Below are 21,499 nucleotides of genomic sequence, written 5' to 3'. Positions count from 1 at the left end.
AAAAACCCCAGGTATATTTATACACAAGCAGATGCTCTTGTATTTGTTTTTGTTGCTTTGTTTGTTTTTTTAAGAGACACACAAAGATTTCCACAACACACTTGATTTGCACTGAAGTGACAGCCAGCAGCCAGACCTACTTTCTGTGCTCTGCATTTTTTCCCTGTGCAGATTTTCCTGATACACATTCAGAGGGGCATCTCAATCCCCCTCCCTCAGAAACCCAGACTCTCTGAAATAACTTGCTCCTGAATAACTTAGCTCCTGGCATCATTTTGCAGCTGAAGGAAATGGAAAGGATCTTTGTTGTTGTTTCCCACTGGAAGCCCAAGCTTCCACACATTTTTTCCCTGCCCTGCTCACGCTCGGGGTCTGGCTGGAAACACATCTGGATGTGCCAGCAACACAACCAAACCTCCCCATCCTGTCTGAGCCTGCTGGAAAACCTCCTGGAGCTGTTGGGATTGGAGATAACAACAGCTCATTCCTCCTGACACCGGGCTCAGGAACCCTCCCCACTCCTGGCTGCCCAGGAGAGGCATCCAAAAGCTGCAGGGCCCAAGGAATGCTGAGTGGAGCACCCAGGGGGGACCCAGAGCCTGGAGTCAGCAGTTTGCAGCAGATCCTCTCTCCTCAGGAGCTCCATGTTAAGATGCTTTGGCAGCTGCTCTGGTTTAAGAAGCTCCTGCCACACAGCGTGCAGCCACCCTACAGCCCCTCAGCTGTGCTGGTCCCAAATCAGAGCAGTGAAATTGTTTTAAAAAGCAGATGTTTTGCAGGTGGGTTTGAGGGAAATGGCTTTTCCCTCCTTGCCCAGTTAAAGTCAGTCCCAGGGAATGTTTGATGGTCACTTGTGGGGCACACACAAGCCCTGGGGAATAGGAGCAGAGGGAGCCCAGGACTGCAGCTCTGCTGGGACACTGAGCCTGCAGAGAGGCACCTGGGCTGTCACTGGTGCTGAACAGCCCCACTGCAGGAGCCAGCAGCACCTGCAGCCACAGCTCAGTCAGTGCTTGAGGCCATCTAAGGGTGGTCACTGAAAAAAAAAAAAAAATCACATTATTTATCCCCTGCCCAAGCAGAGTTTTCAACAAACCACTGCTCAGCTTTCAGTGCTGTCTCAATAGTCACTCTCCAGCCAGCAAAGAATTTGGTAAAGCATGTAAGAAGCAGCTCCTGCCCAGCAGGGAAGGGCCCAGCCTGCAGGACCATGGACCTGCTCTGTTCAGCAGCCAAGGCCTTGGGAGCTGTTGGGGTAAATCCAATTGTTATCCTCTGCTCCCAGCCCCAAGTGCTGAAGGAGCTCTGAGCATGGCACAGGGTGCCCTTGGCAGGGAAGGGCTGTGCCTGCTCCCTGCCCCACCTCCAGACCTTTGCTCTGGCACACAGGAGGGAGTTCTGACATTCCATCAGTGGTGCCAGGGAAAGGCACAACCTCTGAAAGCACCTCCCAGCACAGCCCACTCGGCAGCTCCACTCTCTGAACAGATGACAGCATTAACACCCCAAGTCTTTGTGATGGTGTTTGACAATAGGCTGAACACAAAAAGAGCTGCTGGAATCATCTGGAAAATGAGGAAGCAGTTGCCAGGGCTAAATGGCTGCACGGTGATGCTTGTTCCCTGCAGACTGCAGAAGAGAAAAGCCCTGCTCACCTATATCCAGCTGGCAGCCTTTGAACAATCCCATAAAATAGAAATGAAAAGGTGACTGGTCCCAAAGAGATCCAGGAGGGAAAGGGAACAGCGTGTGCCCCTTCACAGGCTGCTCCTGAAATAATTCCCACTGCAGGGATGCAAAGGGAGCTGAGGGCCCAAAGCCACCCTGGAGGGTCCTGGGCAATGATGGGGGAGCCAAACAAGCACAGAACCAGGATTTTCCAAAAAGAACAAGGTGGCAGAATGGTGCAGTGACAGAAGGGATGTTCCAACCCCTGGGCACTGAGGAATCCACACAAGGAGCTCTCCAGAGAGATCTGGGATCACTGATTTCCCAAGTTTGGGCTCTGAATTACTGCAGACACAGCACAATTCTGAGTGGCAAATTTATCTATTCCCACTGCTGATCTAACCCTTAAACATCCATGGAGGATAGATTCTCCTCCAGAGAAGGGAGGAGACCTTTAAGTAAGACAAAAAGTGGTGTCAATATAGCCTGACACGAGTCTGAGCACCAAGATGTGCCCCAAAGCCCAGGTTTCCTTGTGCTCATGTACTTCATCCCAATTTCAACAACCCACACCAAGCTCAGCCTTTGTGGCACCTTTTAAGCCTGACTGGATTTAATTTGATTAAAAAGATGAGCCCCTACAACGCGTAGCAGGGAGAAAAATGGAAAATAAAACCTGTAAATTCCTGCTGCAGATTCCAGGCTCTGCCCAGCCATTCCAACCATCCCCTCCCATCACACTCCAGCATTTCCCAGGGGAGCAGGAGTTCAATTGCTTGCTCCACCTCAGGGTTCATTAATTCCACCTTGCTCTCCTCACAGGAGGGGCAGCCATGAGCAGATTAAACTGAGATTTCATTTTGCTCCGATGACACCAGACATGGACCCACGTCAAGGGAACAGGTCCCACTGTCCCACCTCGTGCACAGATGTGACCTTACCCTGCTCCAGCTGCATTCCTGAGTTTTAATTGAGTTTTACCACGGGTCCTTAATGCTATTTAAAGCCCAAAGTCGATATGGAATTAGTGGACCAAACTCATCTCTGAAATAATTCAATTAATTCAGCACAGCCTTTATTGCCCTGCAGTTTGTGTTGCAGTGCAAAAACACAGGGAATAACCAGGATCTGCTGCATTCCATGGCCAGAACAGCTCCAGCTTTTGTGGCTCAGGTTATGCAGGAAGGTGCACAAATGAAAGGCTTTTTGTCTGGTTTTATTCTGATGGGAATATCATTGCAATTTTTTATTCTGCCTCCCAGGTGTTGATCCAACCCCCAGCCCTACTCCAACCTACAAGAATCCTTGTGCTCTGAAATTCCAGTGCTCCAGTGCCTCCTGATCCCTAAAATCCTCAGACAAATTTAAGGAATGGTTCATTTAAAAATTCTTCTCAATAAGAACTTTTTTGGTCCAGTTTGGCTTGGTTTTCAAAGGGAGATTCTCTCATCCTCTCACATTTCTGGGTGCTGGAGCACATAAAAATCCTCATTTTCACAAGATTCCCCAAAAATGTTGAAGTATCATGAAGCACAGTGAACATCCAGCATTATCCCTGGAATGTCAGTGCTGCCCAGGAAGATGGAAGGATTTAAATGGGTCAGGATCCAGGGGCACATTTCCAGTTATTAATCCATACCCAGAGGGCAGGGCAGGAGATTTCTCTCAGAGGGGAAATTTTATGTTGCAGCTGCAGAAGGGAGAAAAAGAATTTCTTCTGGGGCTCTGCAATTAATGAAAAGCAGCACTCAGGGAAATACAAATTCCCCTCAAATCGAGGGGGAGGTTTTTCCTCGAGCACTTGGATTTCTAACACAGATCAAGACACTGCTCTGCTGAGTTAAATCCTGAGCCAAACCCTATAAAAAACGTCAGAATTCACAAAATAGTTGCAAACTGCTCTGTCCCCTTGTCCCTCACGTGCCTGCCAGGCTGTCCTGACTCACTTCAAGCACAACACTGAATTCTCCTCCTGTAATCACAAGCCCTGTGCTATTCCCCCTCCTTCCTGAAGCCCTGGGCTCCTGGACTCTGTTCTTATTTATTTTTAAATGAGTTTCCAGCTCACAGACTTCAAAGTGAAATTTCAAAATGCAAATGGCTAAGGGCACAAACTACTGAAGGCAAATAAAAAAAAAAAAAAAAAGCCATCAGATTTATGACTTCTATAAAACTTCACAGTATTTTGGGGATTCTCTTGTGATTTCCAGTCTCTGGTTGCTGCTGCTGTTGTGCTTCAAAACTTGAATTTAAGATGAAAAAGGATGGAGGTACTGTGGGGAGAAAGAGCAGATGGAGTGTTTACTTTTAAAAGCAATTACTCCAATTGATTTAGGGGCAGAGAAAAGCAGAGCAGAAATGTGTGATTGTGAATCCCAGGAGAACAGGGAGCCTGGGCACTGCTTAACCCTGAGCCCTGCACTTCCATGGCCTCATTCCCAACAGGCACCAGCATTCCCAGAGTCTGGAATTGGAGTTGGGCACCTCTGGCAATTCACCACTGGCAGCCATTTCCATTTGGCACAATGCAAGAAAAGAATTTTGTTACTTACTGTGAAAAACCACAGGAGGTGACAATGAAGCCCTTTCTGGGTACACAGGGATGAAAAATGTAATTTTTACTGTTGGTTTTATCCTCCACTTTTGAGTGCTGCTGTTTTCCTCTAGGCTCAAAGCATCCACCAATAAAATCATTTTAAAAAGCAGTGGCAGGGGGAGAATAAAGCCTTTTATTTCCACATTAATTATTGCTGCTGCATGGGTTTTGGAGATAAACACAGAGCTAGGATGGAAGATGGAAACTGCTAATGCAACAAGTTATTTAATTAGCAGCATAATAGTGAGTGTCCACGTATCAGTGGAGCCCTGTTTACCATTAATGCAGCCCATAATAGCAGCAATGCTGACACTGAGGGCAGACTTGCTTCTCAGCAAAAGCAGATTTGTCCAGGGCAGCAGCTCCCCTGTGTCCCTGAGCAAGATCCACTGCAGGGGAGATGAAATCACCAATCACCTCATGGCTGAGAATTTCACCATTTACTGAAATTATCATTCATTTATGAATCCATCACCTAAATTCCCAATATTTCTGTCTTGTCAAAAGAAATTTTGATACTAAAACTTACTTTATTACTGAAGATGCGTCCTCAGAGCTGAGCTGGAACAGATTTTAACTCTGATTTTAAATCTCCTTATTCCAGCTATCCAGACTCAGTTTCTACCTTTGTTATTGCTAGTTATCCAAAGAGTTGTGATTGCCACTGTGCATTTTAAGAGAGGAGACTGGGCAGAACTTCCTGAGCTTCAGTCCTTGCCCATCCAGACCTGCTGGATGAGGAAAGCTGCAGAGGACAGACTCCTGCAGGGATGTGCTGCTGCCTGCCAGACACAACAGCTCCCCCAGAGCACATGTGAAGCCCTCAGACAGCATTTCCTGCTATTCTAAAATAGAAATTATCCTCAGAGACTCCTCAGGGTCTTCTCCCCAAAGGCAGCAGGTGGGAAAATCCCCTCCTGCTCTGCCCCCAGGTTTTTGTGTGATTAAATTACAGATTAAACCAGAGCTCTGTGTTGTTCCTGGGCTGCTCTTAGAATAATAAATCAGATTAAAACCACACACCTGCAAGGGAAATTCCCAGGGCAGCTCCTCCCAGGAGCAAGCCCTGGATTCTGCTGGAATTCCCTCCTTTTCCAACTGCAAGAGCCAAAAGCTGAAACTCCCAGGAGGGCTCAGACCTCACCAGTTCCCAGCTCCAGTTGTTCAGGATTTGCAGCAGTTGCAGCAAAAACCCTGATGATTCAACTGTCCTTCATCCCTGGCAGCTCCCTGGATAATAAATGGGAACAATATTTTATTTATGCCCAGGTCATCAATTCTAAGGCAGAGGAAGCAGCAGATTAAAGGAGAGCTGTTTTCATGAAGAAAGTGATGGATTAGAAAAACCCATTTTTACCTTGTTCCTCCTCCTTGACAGGGAATTCTAAACTCTTGTGATTTATTACCTTTTTCCTTCTTCTTTTGGAACAGAATGAAATATTTCAAAAATCACACAGCAGTTAATTGCTGTATAAACACAATTATACAAGGAGGTACAAATTACCTTGGGCTTTTTCTTATTAAACAACCATATCCTGACTAAATAAAACAACCTGATCCTGACTCTCTTCAATCCCATTATGGACAGCAGGATCCGAGGGAACACTTGTAGGGTAAACCCCAGAGGAAGCAATTCCAGAGGACAGAAGGATCTAATTTAAGAGGCTGCATTAGAGAATGGGCAGCACAAATTCTCCTTCCCCAGCTCAGATTTCACATCCTGACTTTTCCCTGCAAAGGGCACTCGTTGTTTGTTTATTCCCTCCCAAACACAGAGCTGAGGGACTCAAATAACAACCTCAGAGCCCATGTCCAACCTGCCTGGAAAGGGTTCTGGGGATGGATTTGTCTGGAAAAGTGGAATTAAGGCTGCAGCTCCTGCTGAAACGCTGGAGGAAAAGCTCTGATGACACATTGTTCTACTGAGCACTGAAATCCTCTCGACCTGCATTTCATTTTAAACTTCACGGAAGCCAAGAATTACAAGGTGCCTTCCCCCTCACGTTCACAGCAGTGAAATGGGAAGCTCGAAAATCTCGTAATGACTTTTCCCGGAGCTGCTTTGCTGTTTATCACTTACTGCTTGAACTCTAATATTTGCAATTAAGAGCAAGCTCTGAATAATGCCTGGAAGTGGCAAATTCATCAGGGAAAAAGAGCTGGAAAGCAGGTTCCAAAAGCTACCGGAGAGCTTCTAGAAATGTGTATAAAATGGACAAATCTGGTGCATGAAGAGCTCACAGCAAATAAATGAACAGAAGATTTCTGTGCAGTGCTGAGCCAGTGAGACTGATACAATTATGAAATGTGGGAGCTGGAAAGATGCTGCTGCAGAGTTTGAGGCTGCAACAATGAGCCCAGCTCTGTTTCCATCCCTAACAAAGAGACTGAAATGCTAAAAATGTAGAAGAGAACCAAAAGAATTATGTGAAACTGAAAAAAAAACAAAAACAGATTGCACCATGGCAGAGCTGAATCTGTTTAGTCTGTCCAAGAAGTGATCAAGAGTGACTTTGGTTACTGCAGACCTTTTATAGAGAGAAGAGCAGGGACTGGAGATGTATTTTATTACCAAAAGAAATAAAATAATGGCCAGTGACAAGAAGCACAAGTCAGACAAATCTAAATTCAAAGTCTCTGATTTTTAATAGCAAGGATGATTAACCACTGGAAAAAAAAAACGACCAAAAGGAGCAGTGAATTTCCCCCCTTGAAGTCTTCAGATGGAGACTAAATGCTTTTCCTGAAAGAATTGTTGCAATCCTGGGGAAATCCACTGGCCCATGCCCCAGAGGAGGTCAGGTGTGATGATGTGATGGCCCCTCCTGGCTTAAGAGTTCATTACTGTGGAGCTGGGAACTTCAATTGATATTTGGGAAGAAACGAGAACTAATTTAAAGAAAGAATAAAACCTGTGTAATGAAAACCAAGAACTTTACACCCTTGAGAAAGGAATATCCCTCTCACCTCATACACTGGATTTTCCTATTATGGAAATGCAGGATTTTTATCAGACATGTCTTGGACATTTATTAAGTGCCTCTTTTTCCATTAGGTTAAAGATTACCATGTTGTAATTTTACATTTATTGTTCTACCTTGTGTGCATTTTGCCCCCACCCAGCAAATAACTTCACATCTCCAAAGTGAACTGAACTACAAATATCAGCTGGTTCCTGAGAAGCAAAGCCCTAAAGAACATTAAACACTGCCTTGTCCACATGAAAGAAAGGAAAAAAAAGCAAAGGGCCAAACCAAAAAAAAAGAAAAAACTGCTGCTCCTTTCACCTGTATGTGATGCACCAAATGCTCCCAAGCAGCTGAATTCATCCACAGCTTCTGTGGAAGCACCAAAACCTCAAATCCTTTTCAGATCCTCCAGCTGCAACATGGAGCAAAGTTTGATGCTTTCAGCGAGCCATAAATCTCCCCAGGAGCTGCTGAACCACCGGGCTCAGGCTCCAGGAAAGAGAGGCCACAAGGACTGGGAGGGAATTTTCCTGATCAACCTCCCAAGTCCAGACTGAGAAGATCAAAAAGAGCTTCTAAGTGCTCCCTCATTAACAACCCGGCCCCAAATGAGAAAGTCAGGCACACAGGAGTCCTGGATTTTTCCTAAATTCTCAGCCTGGAGGAGCTGCAGCCTTTTGTGCTGAAGAATTTCCCATTCATGTTCAGCAGAGGTTCCATGCAGACATCAAAGGAAAACATTAAATTTCCCCAGCAAGCCTCGGGCTAACTTCAGAGGATACATCACTGAGTAATGTTTAGCAGTTGGATCACAGTAATTCAGGGGAAAAGAAAGAAACTGCAGGACGCCCACAAGACATTCTCCACATATTTCCATAATCAGGGACATTTCTGCTGAATTACTGCTCACATAGCACAAAAAATCAGCACCCAGACACTCAAGTGGCATCTTTGGCCTGGATCTTTCTGCTCTTGTTCCCATCCTCCTTTAAGGGCACCAAGAGCACGTGGATTCCAAAAGAAAGAGCTGAAATAACTCAGGGTAGGTAGAAATCAGCATCACCCCTGCCAGTCTGAAAACTTTGTTTAACTTTACTTGTTAAATGTCTGTTTTGTTGGCTGCTCCCCTCAGGCCCCACTAGAAAATTATGTAAAAGGCACATTTGACAAGAAAATCTCCTATGTCTCCTTCCTGGAGACATTGATTATGGAATATATATTTTTCTCAAACATTCTAGAAACCATGGGATGTTGTGCCTGTAACAAGAAGTACCTTTCACTCATTTTTTTGGCATCAAAATATGCTTTTTAAGTACAGTTGCCTGGCACGGTGATTTTGTTTTTACATTAAAATCAAAAAGAATTGGGACAGCCTGTACTAATTTGAAGGAGCAGACAGGACCTGCTCCAAAATCTTCCAAGCAGACTGGACAAAGCAGCAGCATTTTAGGTGGGGAAAAGGAGGAACAAAGACATCCAGTGACTTCCTCAAGGTCACACAGGAATCTGTTGCAGGGCAGGGTTGAGTTCTCAAAGTCTCAGCTCACTCATGCACTGGAAAAAGCAGTGAAACAAGAGTATGTACTAAATTTGGCACAGCCTTTTAAATGATGCATTACTCCAAGGGAACAAGAACCTCCACTCATGCTAAGCCAGACACCAAAGGAACACAGAAAGGAAAACTACTCACTCCACCCAATTTATCTGATCACCTTAATATTTCCTAAGTCCATAAGGCCTCTCTTGGCCAGACAGTCCAACCTACAATTTAGATCTTGTTACAAAATCAGACACACTAAACCACTTTCTCCCTCAGGCTGCAGGAGATAAAAGGCCAAGTAAGCAACATTTTGGTAACTGGCTTCATGTAACAGCTTTGGATTTTCTTAAAAGCCTCAGCATCGATTGTTTTCTTTAAATAGCAATGGTTTATTGAGAAACCTTCTCCCCCTTTTAAAGCACAAGGTTTTCCTGAAGTAGAGAAGGGAGAAAAACCTGCCCTGCCAAGGCACATTTGTCCAGGAGGTTTGGATACCTGGTGCTGGCAAAACACTTTGAAGGCAGAGTTAAGTTCACACTGGTGCTGAAGGGCTGAGAGGGGAAACTTGGGAGATGGAGAGGAAGTGAAAGTATGGTCTGACACAGAACAATCCTGGGATTCAGCTCCAGTTGTGCTTCATCCAACAGCTCCAGCCAGTGCTGCAACTTGTGAGCATCCAAAGGAGCTAAAAGCTCCTGCAGTGCAGAGCAGCCCAGCTCTGCTGTGGTCTCTGCACAGCTCGGGGCAAAAGCAGCACAGGAATTCATTTCATGGAGGCAAATCACCAGCACCCTGCTGTTACATAAAAGCCTGCTTTGTGGGGAATGCTTCCAAGGATGGAGTCATTTGGGCTGTTTGGATCCCATGGCACAGTCAGGTTCAGGATGAGCTGCAGCTGCTCCTGTTTTTGCAGTCTCCCACTCCCTTTTCCATCCTCGTTCCTCCCTTCTCCTCTGCCACGTTTTCATGTGGGAAACGAGCACAGCAACTGCAGTGCCTGCTTCAGGGATGTGAACATAAGGCTGTGATGAAAGAACTGAACCATCTCCCCGAGCCCTTCTGCAAACTGAACTCAAACAGATAAAAAAGCCACGATTTAAGTTTGCCTGGGAAAGTTCCTCCACGTTGGGAAGCCCCTTGAGGCAGGGACTGCCCTTCTGCTCTGTCAAACAGCCACTTGTACAAACCATGATTGCACAACTACTTTTATAAGGTTTCCAATTATACAAAGAATGTGTTTTTATTCATGTTTGCAACCCTGAGAAACAAACCCTGAAACCCCAAACCCTTTGCCTTCCAATTCCGTGACCTGTTGGTGGCTCCAACAGCAATGTGGTCCCAACTATTAATTTACACCTTGGAATAAAATTAACGTTAAGAAGCAGCAGATCCCAGAACACACTGGAGTTAACACTTCCAAGAGTCACAATGTGCTTCCCTCCTTTCCCTCTCCTGTCCATATTTTAGCAGTCAGCATTCCTGGGCAGTTTCTGCCTGCCTTGGGCTAGAAGCTCCAATTCCAAGCAGTTGGCAGCACTGGCAGTGCCCTGCTGGAAGCTACTTAACCTGCAAAGCTGGCTGCATTGGAGCATGGACGTGGAACAAGGAGGGGAAGGAAGCATCAAAGGTGAAAGCACTGGGAATGTACAGCCTTGTTTTTCCCTGGCTGGGGACCAGCTGTGTCAAGAAACAAAAGCAGATCACAAACTTTAATCTACTGTAAAAACAGCAAGTAAAACAAGCTTCTTTCCTCATCCAGTGAAGCACTTTCTGTGTCCCAGCACAAAATCCAGAGCACCAAATAAAAATCCAGGGAGTCACTGCCCCATCTCAACTGGGCACCAGAGCCTGGAGTAGCCCAGCTGGCCCAAAAGGTGAAGCAGTTTCACCTCCAGGGCACAGATGCTGCTACATTTACATTTCAAACCCCTTGCCAAGGGGCACAGCTCCCCTGTCCCTGGTGATCCCGACCTTTCCAGGCTGCTCCAAGGAGCTGAACTATTCAAGCTGCACACACAGAGCTCACAGCACCGTTTCCACTCAGCTCAGCTCATAAATCTCTGGCTGTGTTTTTTCTGAACACAGATTTTATAAGCTGAATAAACTTTACAGAACAGTTATTCCAAGGCAGCCGAGACCTGGGAACTCGGTGCCTGACCACAGCCAGGCACTGCAGGCTCCAGCAGACACTGGGGAAATTTAGTTTTCCCACTTCAAACTCCTCTTACTGGCCTGCTCCTTCTATATCAAAACACTTACTGGCTCTGAGAGCTTTTAATTTAGCTTATCCTAACACCCCTCAAGAGCTGGAAGGGACTCATCAGGATCACTGAATCCAACTCCAGCACAGGACACCCCAACAATCCCACCCTGTGCCTGAGAGCTCTGCCCCAATGTTTCTTGAATTCAGACACGTTTGGTGCTGTGACCAAACCCTGGGGAGCCTCTTCCAGTGCTCAACCATCCTGAGGGTGAAAAGCTTTTCCTGAAATCCAACTAAACCTGCCTTGACTCTGCTCCATCCATTCCCTGGCCACCAGAGTGATCAGTACACCTGTGAGGACTGGAGACCCCAAGCAGTAACACAAAACCAGCAGCTCCCAAACAGATCCTTTGGGCTGAGAGCCCATTTTCCAAGGGAAAAAAAGCAGCTGGATAAGGCCAAGCACTTCCACAGCCGCTGATGTGCAACGGGAGGGAACCGTCTGCTCCAGGGAGCACCTACCTTGGAGATGAGCTCATCGTGGTTGGCCAGGTGAGCCCTGCAGTGAATGCAGCTGTAGGTCCTGTGGCACGAAGGCAGATATGCCTGGAAAGTCTTGGACCTTGTCATCTTCACCATTGGAGCCACGGAGCGCTGGCTGAAGTCGGGGGTGGCCCAGGAGGCGCTCCCGCAGGACGGGTCGCACGGGAAACACCGGAACACGCAGGTAAAGGCCGTGGTTTGGCAGGGGATGGGTGTGTGGGGCAGGCTCCACACGCTGCTGACGCTCCAGACGAAGGGATTTGGGCACAGGAAGGAGGGGATCTCACAGAACCTGCGGTGGAAAGCAGACACAACACTCAGCTCGCGGAGGTGACGGCGCTGCCGCAGCTCGCGGTGGGATTTAGGAGCAGCAGACAGGAGTGATGCCTGGGGATTAGATCAGCAGCACACATCTTTATTCACTTGCTGGCTGCCCTCACAGCTCCCTGCTGCTGTTATCTCCACCCATTCTTCCAGCTCTGGAAATGCCTGCAGAGGTGTGAAGGTGATTCCCACCCAGCCAGGGAGAAAGTGGGGAGCACAGCCAGCCCTGCTGTCCCCTGGCTGACTCACTGCTGTGACACCCCATGGGAAAAATGAGAGCTGGACCTGGGTTTTCTGAGCCATCAGGTAAGGCCATGAATCACCAAACCTGTTTTTCTCTCCATTCTGCCCTACTTTCCCCATGGGAAATGCAGGATTCCTTCATTACACTCTCCTTTATAACTCCCTGCAAGCACTGAAGGTAGAAACTACTCTATAAACTGCACTCCAGCATTTTATTTTTTTTTAATCTGAACATCTGACAGCAGCCAAAGCAAGGCACAGCCTCTGAAGACTACTCCTGATAGCAAGAGACAGTTAAAAACCCTATTCAGGATGGAAACACCATTTTACACTCCGACATCATCTGACAGCACCTGCAAGGCAGCTCAAGTCTGGGTCTCTTTTTGTTGGCAGAAATGGGAGTTTTCAGATCCCACACCTACAAAACTCCTACCAGCGACGAGTGTTCCTTTTGAGGATGGAAAAGCATCAAGGAAGCAGCTCCCCTCCCTCCTGGATCCATGGCGTGTGTGCATGCTCTACAAATTAATCCTGAACTCTGGCTGCTCCTCCCAGAAGGATTCTCCTTTCCATAAAACCTGTGATTCTGTTCAGCTTCTGAGCCTGCACCTTGTGGGTCCAACATGGAACAACACCAACATCCCCACTACCACCCATCCCAAAATAAAGAAAATAAGGAATAAAATCATAGGCATCCAGGAAAACCATGCCTCCAACACTTTCCCCAAACCTTGTCACGGTTGACAAAGCAAATTCAAGGTATCCAAGCCATGGGGTGTTCAGAGCTCTGTCCAGCCTGGCTTGGACACCTCCAGGGATGGGGCAGCCACATGCTGTGGGCAGCCTGTGCCAGGCCTCCCCACCCTCACAGGGAAGGATTTTTTGGTGATGCCTACCCCAAAGCTCCTCTCTATCAAGCCATTCCCCTCGTCCTGTAAATATTCCCCCTCTCTCTCTCTCTCTGGTACCAGAGGGACCATGACAACACACAGAGCTCAACAGGAGGCAGAATCCTGTAAAACAACAGGATACCCATTTTTCCCCCCTTTTTTTTTCTGAATTATTTTTTCTTCTGCTCTCCAGGAGGCAGCTCCCTCACAGTCAAATGGGAAAATAGCATCTTGCTCATCAGGCAAACTGCTGATAAAGCCTATCTATCATGATCACAACAGTCAGCACTTCCAGGGCAGTGCTCATTCCTAAAGCTTTTTGCTAATACCAACTAATCAGATTAACCTTTTCCAATTAAAGTTACAGCCACAGCTAAGCAGGACCCATCCTGACACAGAAGGGATCATTTCCAATCTTGTGAGGAACTCACCCCTCTCATGTCCAGTCCAAATGAGGTTTTGCCAGGGATTTACCTGGCCAGTTGCTAAGGACTGGGCACTGTTTGCTCCACAGCTGCAGCTCTGGATTTCAGCAAGATTTGCTTTTTACACTCATCAGTCTTCACCTGTATCCCGCCCCAGTTCTCTGCGTGCACCAGAATTTCATCAGAACTGAGTTCTGCATTAGTCAGCATTGTTTTCCCATCCAAGGTGAGAAGCACTCGAGGACTGCAGCCTAAATTAGCAACAGGGCAGAAACCAGATGTAAACCAAAGCAGAATCCTCATTTTTCAGCTGCTACAAAGCCATCCCCAAATGTGTGGTGTGTTTTATCCCAGCCCTGAGGGATCCCAGAGCCTGGAATCCGTGAGGCTCCAGGTGCAGGGAAGCAGGAGGCCAAGTGTGCCCTTCCTGGGACCAAATGCAGCTGGATCCCAAGGCACTGCCTGGAGACAATTCCCTTGGGCAGAGCTGGAGGAAAGGGCTGGCAATCACTTCACCTGATTGCTGAATGAGAATCCAGGCTGTGTCCAAACCTTAGGCTTGATTTGTAATGAAATGCTGCAACCCCCTCTCACCTTCACTTCAGCATGGATCAGTAAAATAATCAGTCACCACTTTTACCACCTCCATCCTGCCATGCCAAACTTTCCCTTCCCCATCAGCTGGAGAAGGTAATCCACAGGCACCCCCAGAGCCTGGAGAGATAAATAAACCCCAACTACAATAACATCCCAGCAATCCTTTAATTTGTTGCTTGCTGACCCCTCTGTCCAGACTTGCTAAGCATCAATGCTCCAGAACAATGAATAAACCAGGAAATACTACAGCTGCATTTATCTGACAGAGCAATGAACACACACAGGGATTATCTGCTGCACACAGCTTTCTGCAAAAGCAGTTAATGAGCATTCATTTATTTGACCTCATAACACATTGAACATCAACAAAAAACATTTGACCCTTTTAAAAGCAGACAAAAAAAAAAAAATTGGGCGAGATGGTATCAGAGGAACTGCAATTCCTGTTCTCAGGGCTGTGCTGAGAAGGCAAACTCCATCTCTCTGCTTCAGGCAGGGCAGAGAATAAAGATTTGTGAGCCAAGATCTTGGTGGGAAGCCTTGTTAAGAAAATGCCTTGAATAAAAACTTCAGATAAGCTCAGCTATAATTTATCAAGACACTGCTTTGACACAGTCTAACCACATGTGTATTGTCTACCAAGAGCTCTGTCCTCATCAGTGTGGGAGAGGAGGTAAAACCTACAGGAAATCCATTCTGACATTCTACAAGCACAGCCAGCAGCTTATAAGGACCAATTTCTGCCTTAAATATAATTTTGAAATGTATTCTGCGGCTCCCAGCAATGCAAAACCCAACCTCTTGGATTTTTCATGTCCTAATGACAACTACATTTGAATTAAGAGACAATTACCAGCTAACAGTGCATTTGTTCTGCTGCAGAACAAAGGCATGAGGATGAATTTGGGCTGTGCCTCTGGTTTTCAGAATGATGAGCTCATGTTCATCAGCATCACAGGCAGCGGGCAGCAGTGGAGTCATTCCACTCACTTTAAAAAAGAACAAAAGAAGCTTTGTTCACTTTATCATCATGTCCAGTACCGTCAGAGAGATGAGTATCTGCCACCAGCAACATCATCCATTATTGTTCTTTTCTCATTCAAGAGAAATTTATCTCTGGGATGCACTCACTCAATTCAACCAAGAGAAATTTGTGCCTATTAATTAATGCTCAGCAAGTCAGAAAGCTGGTTTAGACAAAAAGGAAGGAACCCCAAAGAAAAAACTTGCAGCATCATTTGTTGTGGGTTATCAGTGAGGAAATCAGCTGAATGCTTTGCTTGCCTGCACTGGGTGTGTGGGGCTGTCCTGCTGCATCCTGCTGAGTTCTGATATCAGCTGCCTGATGGAAAAACCACCACAAACATTTTGCCATTTGGGCAACTTTTTGGGTTCAGAATCCACCCTTCACCTGTGGGTGTCCAACACCCACTTCCCACACGAAGCTGTCAGCAATTCAGGAAGCACAAAAAAAGGAGGAAGTCTGTGCCAAGCACTTGCCAGACAAGGCCACTGCGTGTACAAGTCCATATGCCAGAGAACAAAACCATCACACACAAGCCTAATTTTGAATAAAATCCATTTGCAATGCAGCTCAGATGCAAATGTTCGTTGTGGCAGGACAAACAACAGGTTTGTTGGGTCTGAGAGGTTTTTTTTAATGGATTATTCAATTTTAAGATAAACTTCAGTCTGTGAAATACTTACTAGAACATAGCAAATGCTACAGAAAGCTGCTTGCAGCAGCTCTGAAATAATCTAGGTATTTGGAAACCCAACCTTACTCCTTTGGTGGGTCTGTTCCACTAATATAGTAAAAATCTGAGATGTGCTGATTCCCAATGCAAGGAAAACGCAAAAGGAATTGGGTTTGCAAAGTTTTCTGTGTCAAAGCTGGGTTGCTCCAGGCTCTGAGCAGGACTCTAAGAAAATTCTCAAGGTAAGTACAGCCACTTACCAAGGTTTGCTTGACAAAAACTGCCTTAATATTCCTTAATGCAGCTTGAAGGAAGGCTGGTCTAACTGGAGTTGGGGCTTGATCCCTGTTCTGCTTCCCTATGGAACAGGAGTTATCAGTGGCAGGTGTTGGACACTCAGAGACATCTGGCACTGCTAAAGGAGCATTTTTTACTCTGATGGTGACAAAATATCCTGGTTTGGGGCAGTTCTGGGGATCCACAGCTCTGGGAAAGATGAAGCAGATCGTCTGAAGGTGGGAGGGTGGGATGTACCTTGTGGAAGGTCTGGGAGGAAGGATGAACATCCCGAATTTAACCAGGGAACAACACAAGGGAAAGCCAAGGAAGGAGCTGAAACAGCAGATGGGTGAACACAATGTGCTTCACTCCTTCAGCATCAAGTTTCTGAAATGCACCAATTTCAAACCCTGCCTAAGGTGACACTGCAAAGAGCTCAGCAGCACCACTGATTCTCCTCTAACACCTCAGCTCATCCTCCAAACCCTGCAAGCAGGAGAAGAACATGAGAAAACGTGGAAACCAGCCAGCAGGAACCCTCTGCACTGACTTTTATCAGCTGCATGGACACAATTACAACATGAATAATAATATTTAACCCCTTCTCCTCCTCTGGGTGATTCCTAACAAGTGAGAGGTGCTCATCACCGTGAGGAAGCACTTCATGGTTTTGGGGAAAAGGGGATGGAGGGATGGATGAAGGTGATGCTGATGGCAAGCAGCATTCCAGACACCTGCCAGGAAACCACTAGAGGGCATCGGGAGGAGCTGCAGCAGGAGGCGATCCCAGCCTCTCCAGCCGGCCACAGGGAATCCGGGACGGGCAGGATGCCAGCCCTGCTGCACCTGCCGTGCTCCACATTCCACAGCCAGCCCGGCAGGAAAAACCCCAGCACCAACCCAGGCACAACCGCCAGGCTGCTTACATTAATCACCTCTCAAAGGCTGGGCTTTGGTGGCTTTTTTTCCTCTTTGAGATCATCACTCTGTGTATATCACAATTCTTCTGGTCAAAAATAGATACAGCACCCCACAACAAACTCCCCTGGGGTGTCTCTGATGGACAGGCTTCCTCTAAAGGTCACCTGGAAAATACAGGGAAATGAGATGAAACTTAAAAGGAACAAAGAGTAAATTTTAAAACCCACTTCAGGTTAGAATTTTGTTTAAGTCTGTGTAGCTTTGTCACTGTAACCCAGTAAAAACCCATTAAACGCATTAATATTAAATATTTTTAAATAGTTCTTTACATATGGTACATACATACAAACAATGGTTCTTATTTTAAATGGTTCTTTACATAGCTGATTTAGGTTCTGTCAAATTGGAGATTAAATCAAATTTAAAAGTTTCACTTGTTTTAATAATCCACACCAGTGCATTTTCAGGTTCTCAAATGCATGAATCAAGTCCAAAAGGCTCCTGTATTCCAAAAAGGAATCTTTGTGTGAATTACAGCACTCAGCCAACTGGAAAGGGAGAGAACAGGTTAAAATAACTCAGTGAAGATCATGCAGAGCTGCTTCTTTTTGGCTCCTGACTACAGAGAGCAGAGGACAAAGAGAATTTTGAGTTTCGTTACATCTTAAGGCTGGGCTTGGACCACTCAGTGTCAGGACTGCTCACTCATCTCTCCCCACAACCCAAAGCATCATCAGACAGCACTGGGAACCAGGGAAGGGAAACAATTCTGGATATTTAATCAAAGCCTTTCCTTTACAATTTCATCTCAAAAAGCCACGGGACAAGCTAGGACAGACATCACCTGGCTCAGTAGTTTATTACAGAAGGTTTCTTTAAACCTTTTTTTATTTAAAGGTATTATTGGAAGATTGTAATTTATTACTTTTTCCAGGCCTGTCTGAAACCACAGGAGCAGGGACTGCAAGATTCAGCCTCTCCAAGGAATGACTGACACCTCTGGCTGAATTCTCTTCCCACTCTCCCCAGTTGCCTGGCAGCGATATCTTTGCAATGCAGAAGAGCCTGTGCTGCTGATAAGGAGCAGCAGGGCGAGATTACAGCTGTGAGCTGCCCACCTCCAGGTCTCTCCAGCCAAATCCAGGACCCAATTCCAGCAGGAGCCACTCCAGAGGTACCAAACAGAGCAGGAGAAGTCGCCTGGAGAAGCAGCGATTCCGATCAGGCAGCGCTTCCGTCTGCTCCCACCAGCAAATCCCACTCGTGCCACAAATAAAAGCTGCAAGCTGGGCTAATTTAACACACAAGTGACTCCATTTCCTCCTCTACATTTTGCAAAGCCCCAGCAGCCCCAGGAAGGGGTAAGAGCCCTGCAGCTGAATCAGCTGAGCTGCAGCTCCTCATTTCAGAGGCGCCCTGGTGCTGGACAAAGCCACGTTCAAGGTGAAGGTCACATTTGGAGCCCCAGAGCAAAGACTGTCAGTATCACACAGATACAAAAATGAAACAAGACCCTTGCCTTGCTATTCCAGCACCAACCTGAACTAAAGGCAGCAAGGAAAAGCTCTTCCCATCCAGCTGATCATTTACTGACAAAATGGAAACGCTTTTCATCATCCCCACTTCTCAGCTTGATTTGCTTTAATTGCAAAACAGTCTGGCTGTCCAAATAAATCTCCTATCACTGCATTTTCTGTGGTGTTCCTCAGATCACTTTATTATCTCCCTCTCTGGCAAACGTAGGTATGACCAGGATTCAATTACCTGGGTCTGCAGGATGGATCATCCATTCTCCCTGATAAAGGCAGGGAACACAGTGAGAACATTTATCTATTGCAAGGATCACTCCAATATCCTCAAAGACATTAAAGAAGGGTCTGCTAGAGATGCCTGTCATGACTCACTACTACAAGCTCTCCTTGCCAAATTCCCAAGTTTTCACCTGCCCACAAACCCCACCTGCTCAGAGGGTTCTTCCCAGGAACATCTTTAACCCAGCCTTGCTCTGCCCAGCAGCTCATCTGTCACAAGACAGGCAGCGACTTTACTTTCTACCTTGCTACATCTGATTATTTTCTGAGTAAAGCTGAGGATAAAATGGTGAATTCTGACCCATCTCTACCAGAAACACTTTTAATGCAAAATTGCTGCATTAACAAGGGACAAGCTCTGTGGCACTTCAGCCACAACCCTTCTCACTCCTTTTTAGCAGCGTGTGTCAAGGGGAGCAAAGTCAGGTGAGGATTTAGAGCTTGGAGCTTCACATGACAATACTTTATAACTGAATCTAGTTTAAGAAGGTCAAGTCAGCTGTTACCTCGCCCAGTTTTGTCATTAGTTCCTCCTGGATATCCTCTCAGCCTGCCAAGGCAGGTGAACTGACTCACCTCATGCAGCTCCGTGACAGAACTGACGCGTGTTTGAGCTGGGAGTTCCTGGACTCTCGTGAAGATTTCTTATTTCCCCACAGTTGATAATTAACCCCCTCTTTTATTTTTGTTTGTGATGCTAGACAAGCTGTTTTTAGTAACATCTTGCTCCAGCCGTATTTCATCAGTGAAACCTCAGAGGTTTCTTGTGCTGCAAGGCAGGGCCGTGCAATGCCCAGGTCACACCATGCTATGTTTTGTCCTCGTGGTGCCAGTGTGAAACAGGAGAAATGACACCACTCTGCCTTCTCCCTTAGCACACCAAAAACTTTTTCTGAAGGGCAAATTCAAAGCATCCTCAGCTTTGGGGAACTTTTAATAGCCTTTGCTCAACTGTGGGAATTTTGTTTTGTACAAATCACGACGGCAGTAAAGAAAAAAGGAGTCTAAAAGTGATGTATTTTTGTGAGTCAGCAAAACATCTCACATTCTAACATTCTCCACCAACACCTGAGCAGGTGTAAAAACCAATCTCTCAATGGAGCTGTTGGTGAGGAGGCCGGAAGGCAGCTCCACCAGGCTGCATTCCCATAACTTCCAGTGACTCACAGTGCCTGGCACTATCATTTGTTAAAGCAAGAGTGAAGCAGGGATAATAGCTATTTACTAAAAACAGAGGAGCGTGATTAGCCTTAATTAGCATTGTCAAGTGACTTGAGATTGTCAGGTACAAGATGTGGGAGAACTAAGTCTCATTAATTATGTTATTTCCTGCAGCCTTAAGTGGCTTGGCCAGTCCAGTGACGCTTCCGGAGACGGAGCTGCTCCCGATGGCCAACACATCCCACATCAGAGGGTGGAAAAGCTCCCAGGCAGGTTGGAAGATGTGGCTGTCCAGTAAAAGGTTGCAGAGAAGGAGAAGAATCAAGAATACTCAGTTTATGTGCTGCAGGACAGCCACAGACCCTGACAAACGGGGACAAAAAGGCAAAATGACATGGCAGAAACCAGACTCGGAGATAACGGACTGCCAAAATCCAGGGAGATGAGGACCAGGGACCAAGAGGGGCTACAGGGAACAGGATTCAGGTCCAAGGCACAGCCCTCCCAGAAAACTGACTTTTTATTCTCCCCAAAAAGACAAATGATAAGAAATCCACATTCTCCACCAGCATCACACAGCCAACTGATTTACCAGCTAAAGACCTGTACTAAAGAAATGAAAAATCTTTGGGTCAGAATAGTCACTCTCTTCCATGGATTCTCCTTGGCTTCTGAAGGAAAAGGAAACTTGTGCTCAACCTTTAGTTACTGTGATTGGATCTGAAAGACAAGACCTGCAAACACAGGCACAGAAAAGAGGGAACATCCTGAAGGACCAACTTACAAGTTTCTGTCAAGGAGTGGAAAAAGACAGCTGTGTATCCTGGTTCTCAAGCAATAAACACTCTCTGCTACATCTTGGACATCCTGATCAGCCTCAGAACAGCCCAGGGAACTGAACTCTCCATTTCTCCATTCCTGACTCCACTCTGTGATCCCTGTGCTCCAGCACCCCACAGCTGACCGCTAATGAAGACTCTGCTTAAACTCAATCAAACAAAGCTCTGCCAGTTAATGACCAAAGCCCAATGAAAGCTTGGCTTTATTGGTGTCTCTTCTTCCACAAACACAGGTAAAGGCAAGGCCGTGATGCAAGAAGAAGAAATAAATGGTTTTTTACTCCTCTGCAATCCCTGCAATGCTTTTGTAGTACCACAGCAGATGAAGGAGGTCCCAACCTTCTGAACTGCCAGCCAGGACCTACCCAGAGTGACCAGTTCCTTAATTAAATTCTCTCTCAGCAACAGGTTTCAATCCATGAGTCAAGGAGCCTTTGAGGGAATGTGGATTTACAGGTAGGGATGCTGTCTTCTTCAACACAACCCTGACTCAACTGCACACACCAGACAGCAAGGAAAGGAAATAATTTATTCAGAATCTATGGATCCAGAGGACACGAGTGAGCTCAAGGATTGTTTTGTCAGTTATTCCAATCCTGGCACTGGGAAAGAGACACCTGCAAAGAAAGCTAAAATAATAAATAAAGAAGAGAAATACTTGACATCTCCATGAGATGAAAACAATATCTCTGCCCTCCCTACAGCATTCCCAACCTCAGCTTGCTTCAAAGCTCAGCCCTAACTTTTACACAGCCTTTCAGCAGGAAACAAGAACCAGGGACCCAGGGAGAAA

At 46.2% G+C, this 21,499-nt stretch overlaps 1 protein-coding gene across 2 annotated transcripts in view; it reads right to left on the bottom strand.

The window, feature by feature from the left end:
* YPEL2 (yippee like 2) overlaps nt 1-21,499 on the bottom strand; it is a 33,087-nt gene that overhangs the window by 10,215 nt on the left and 1,373 nt on the right. The window contains exon 1 of one of the 2 annotated variants that reach the window (XR_002464899.2): nt 11,499-11,733. Coding sequence is in view for 1 of the 2 variants with exons in the window: in XM_021524890.2 (XP_021380565.1) it covers nt 11,499-11,615 (117 nt within the window). In the remaining variant the exon portion in view is untranslated. Of the gene's footprint in view, nt 1-11,498; nt 11,812-21,499 lie in introns of those variants that run through there. The other variant, XM_021524890.2, reaches the window with a different exon arrangement.

Source organism: Lonchura striata, chromosome 20 (assembly GCF_046129695.1).
Source record: "Lonchura striata isolate bLonStr1 chromosome 20, bLonStr1.mat, whole genome shotgun sequence".
Lineage (NCBI taxonomy): Eukaryota > Metazoa > Chordata > Aves > Passeriformes > Estrildidae > Lonchura > Lonchura striata.
This window is presented reverse-complemented; position numbering and strand designations above follow the sequence as displayed.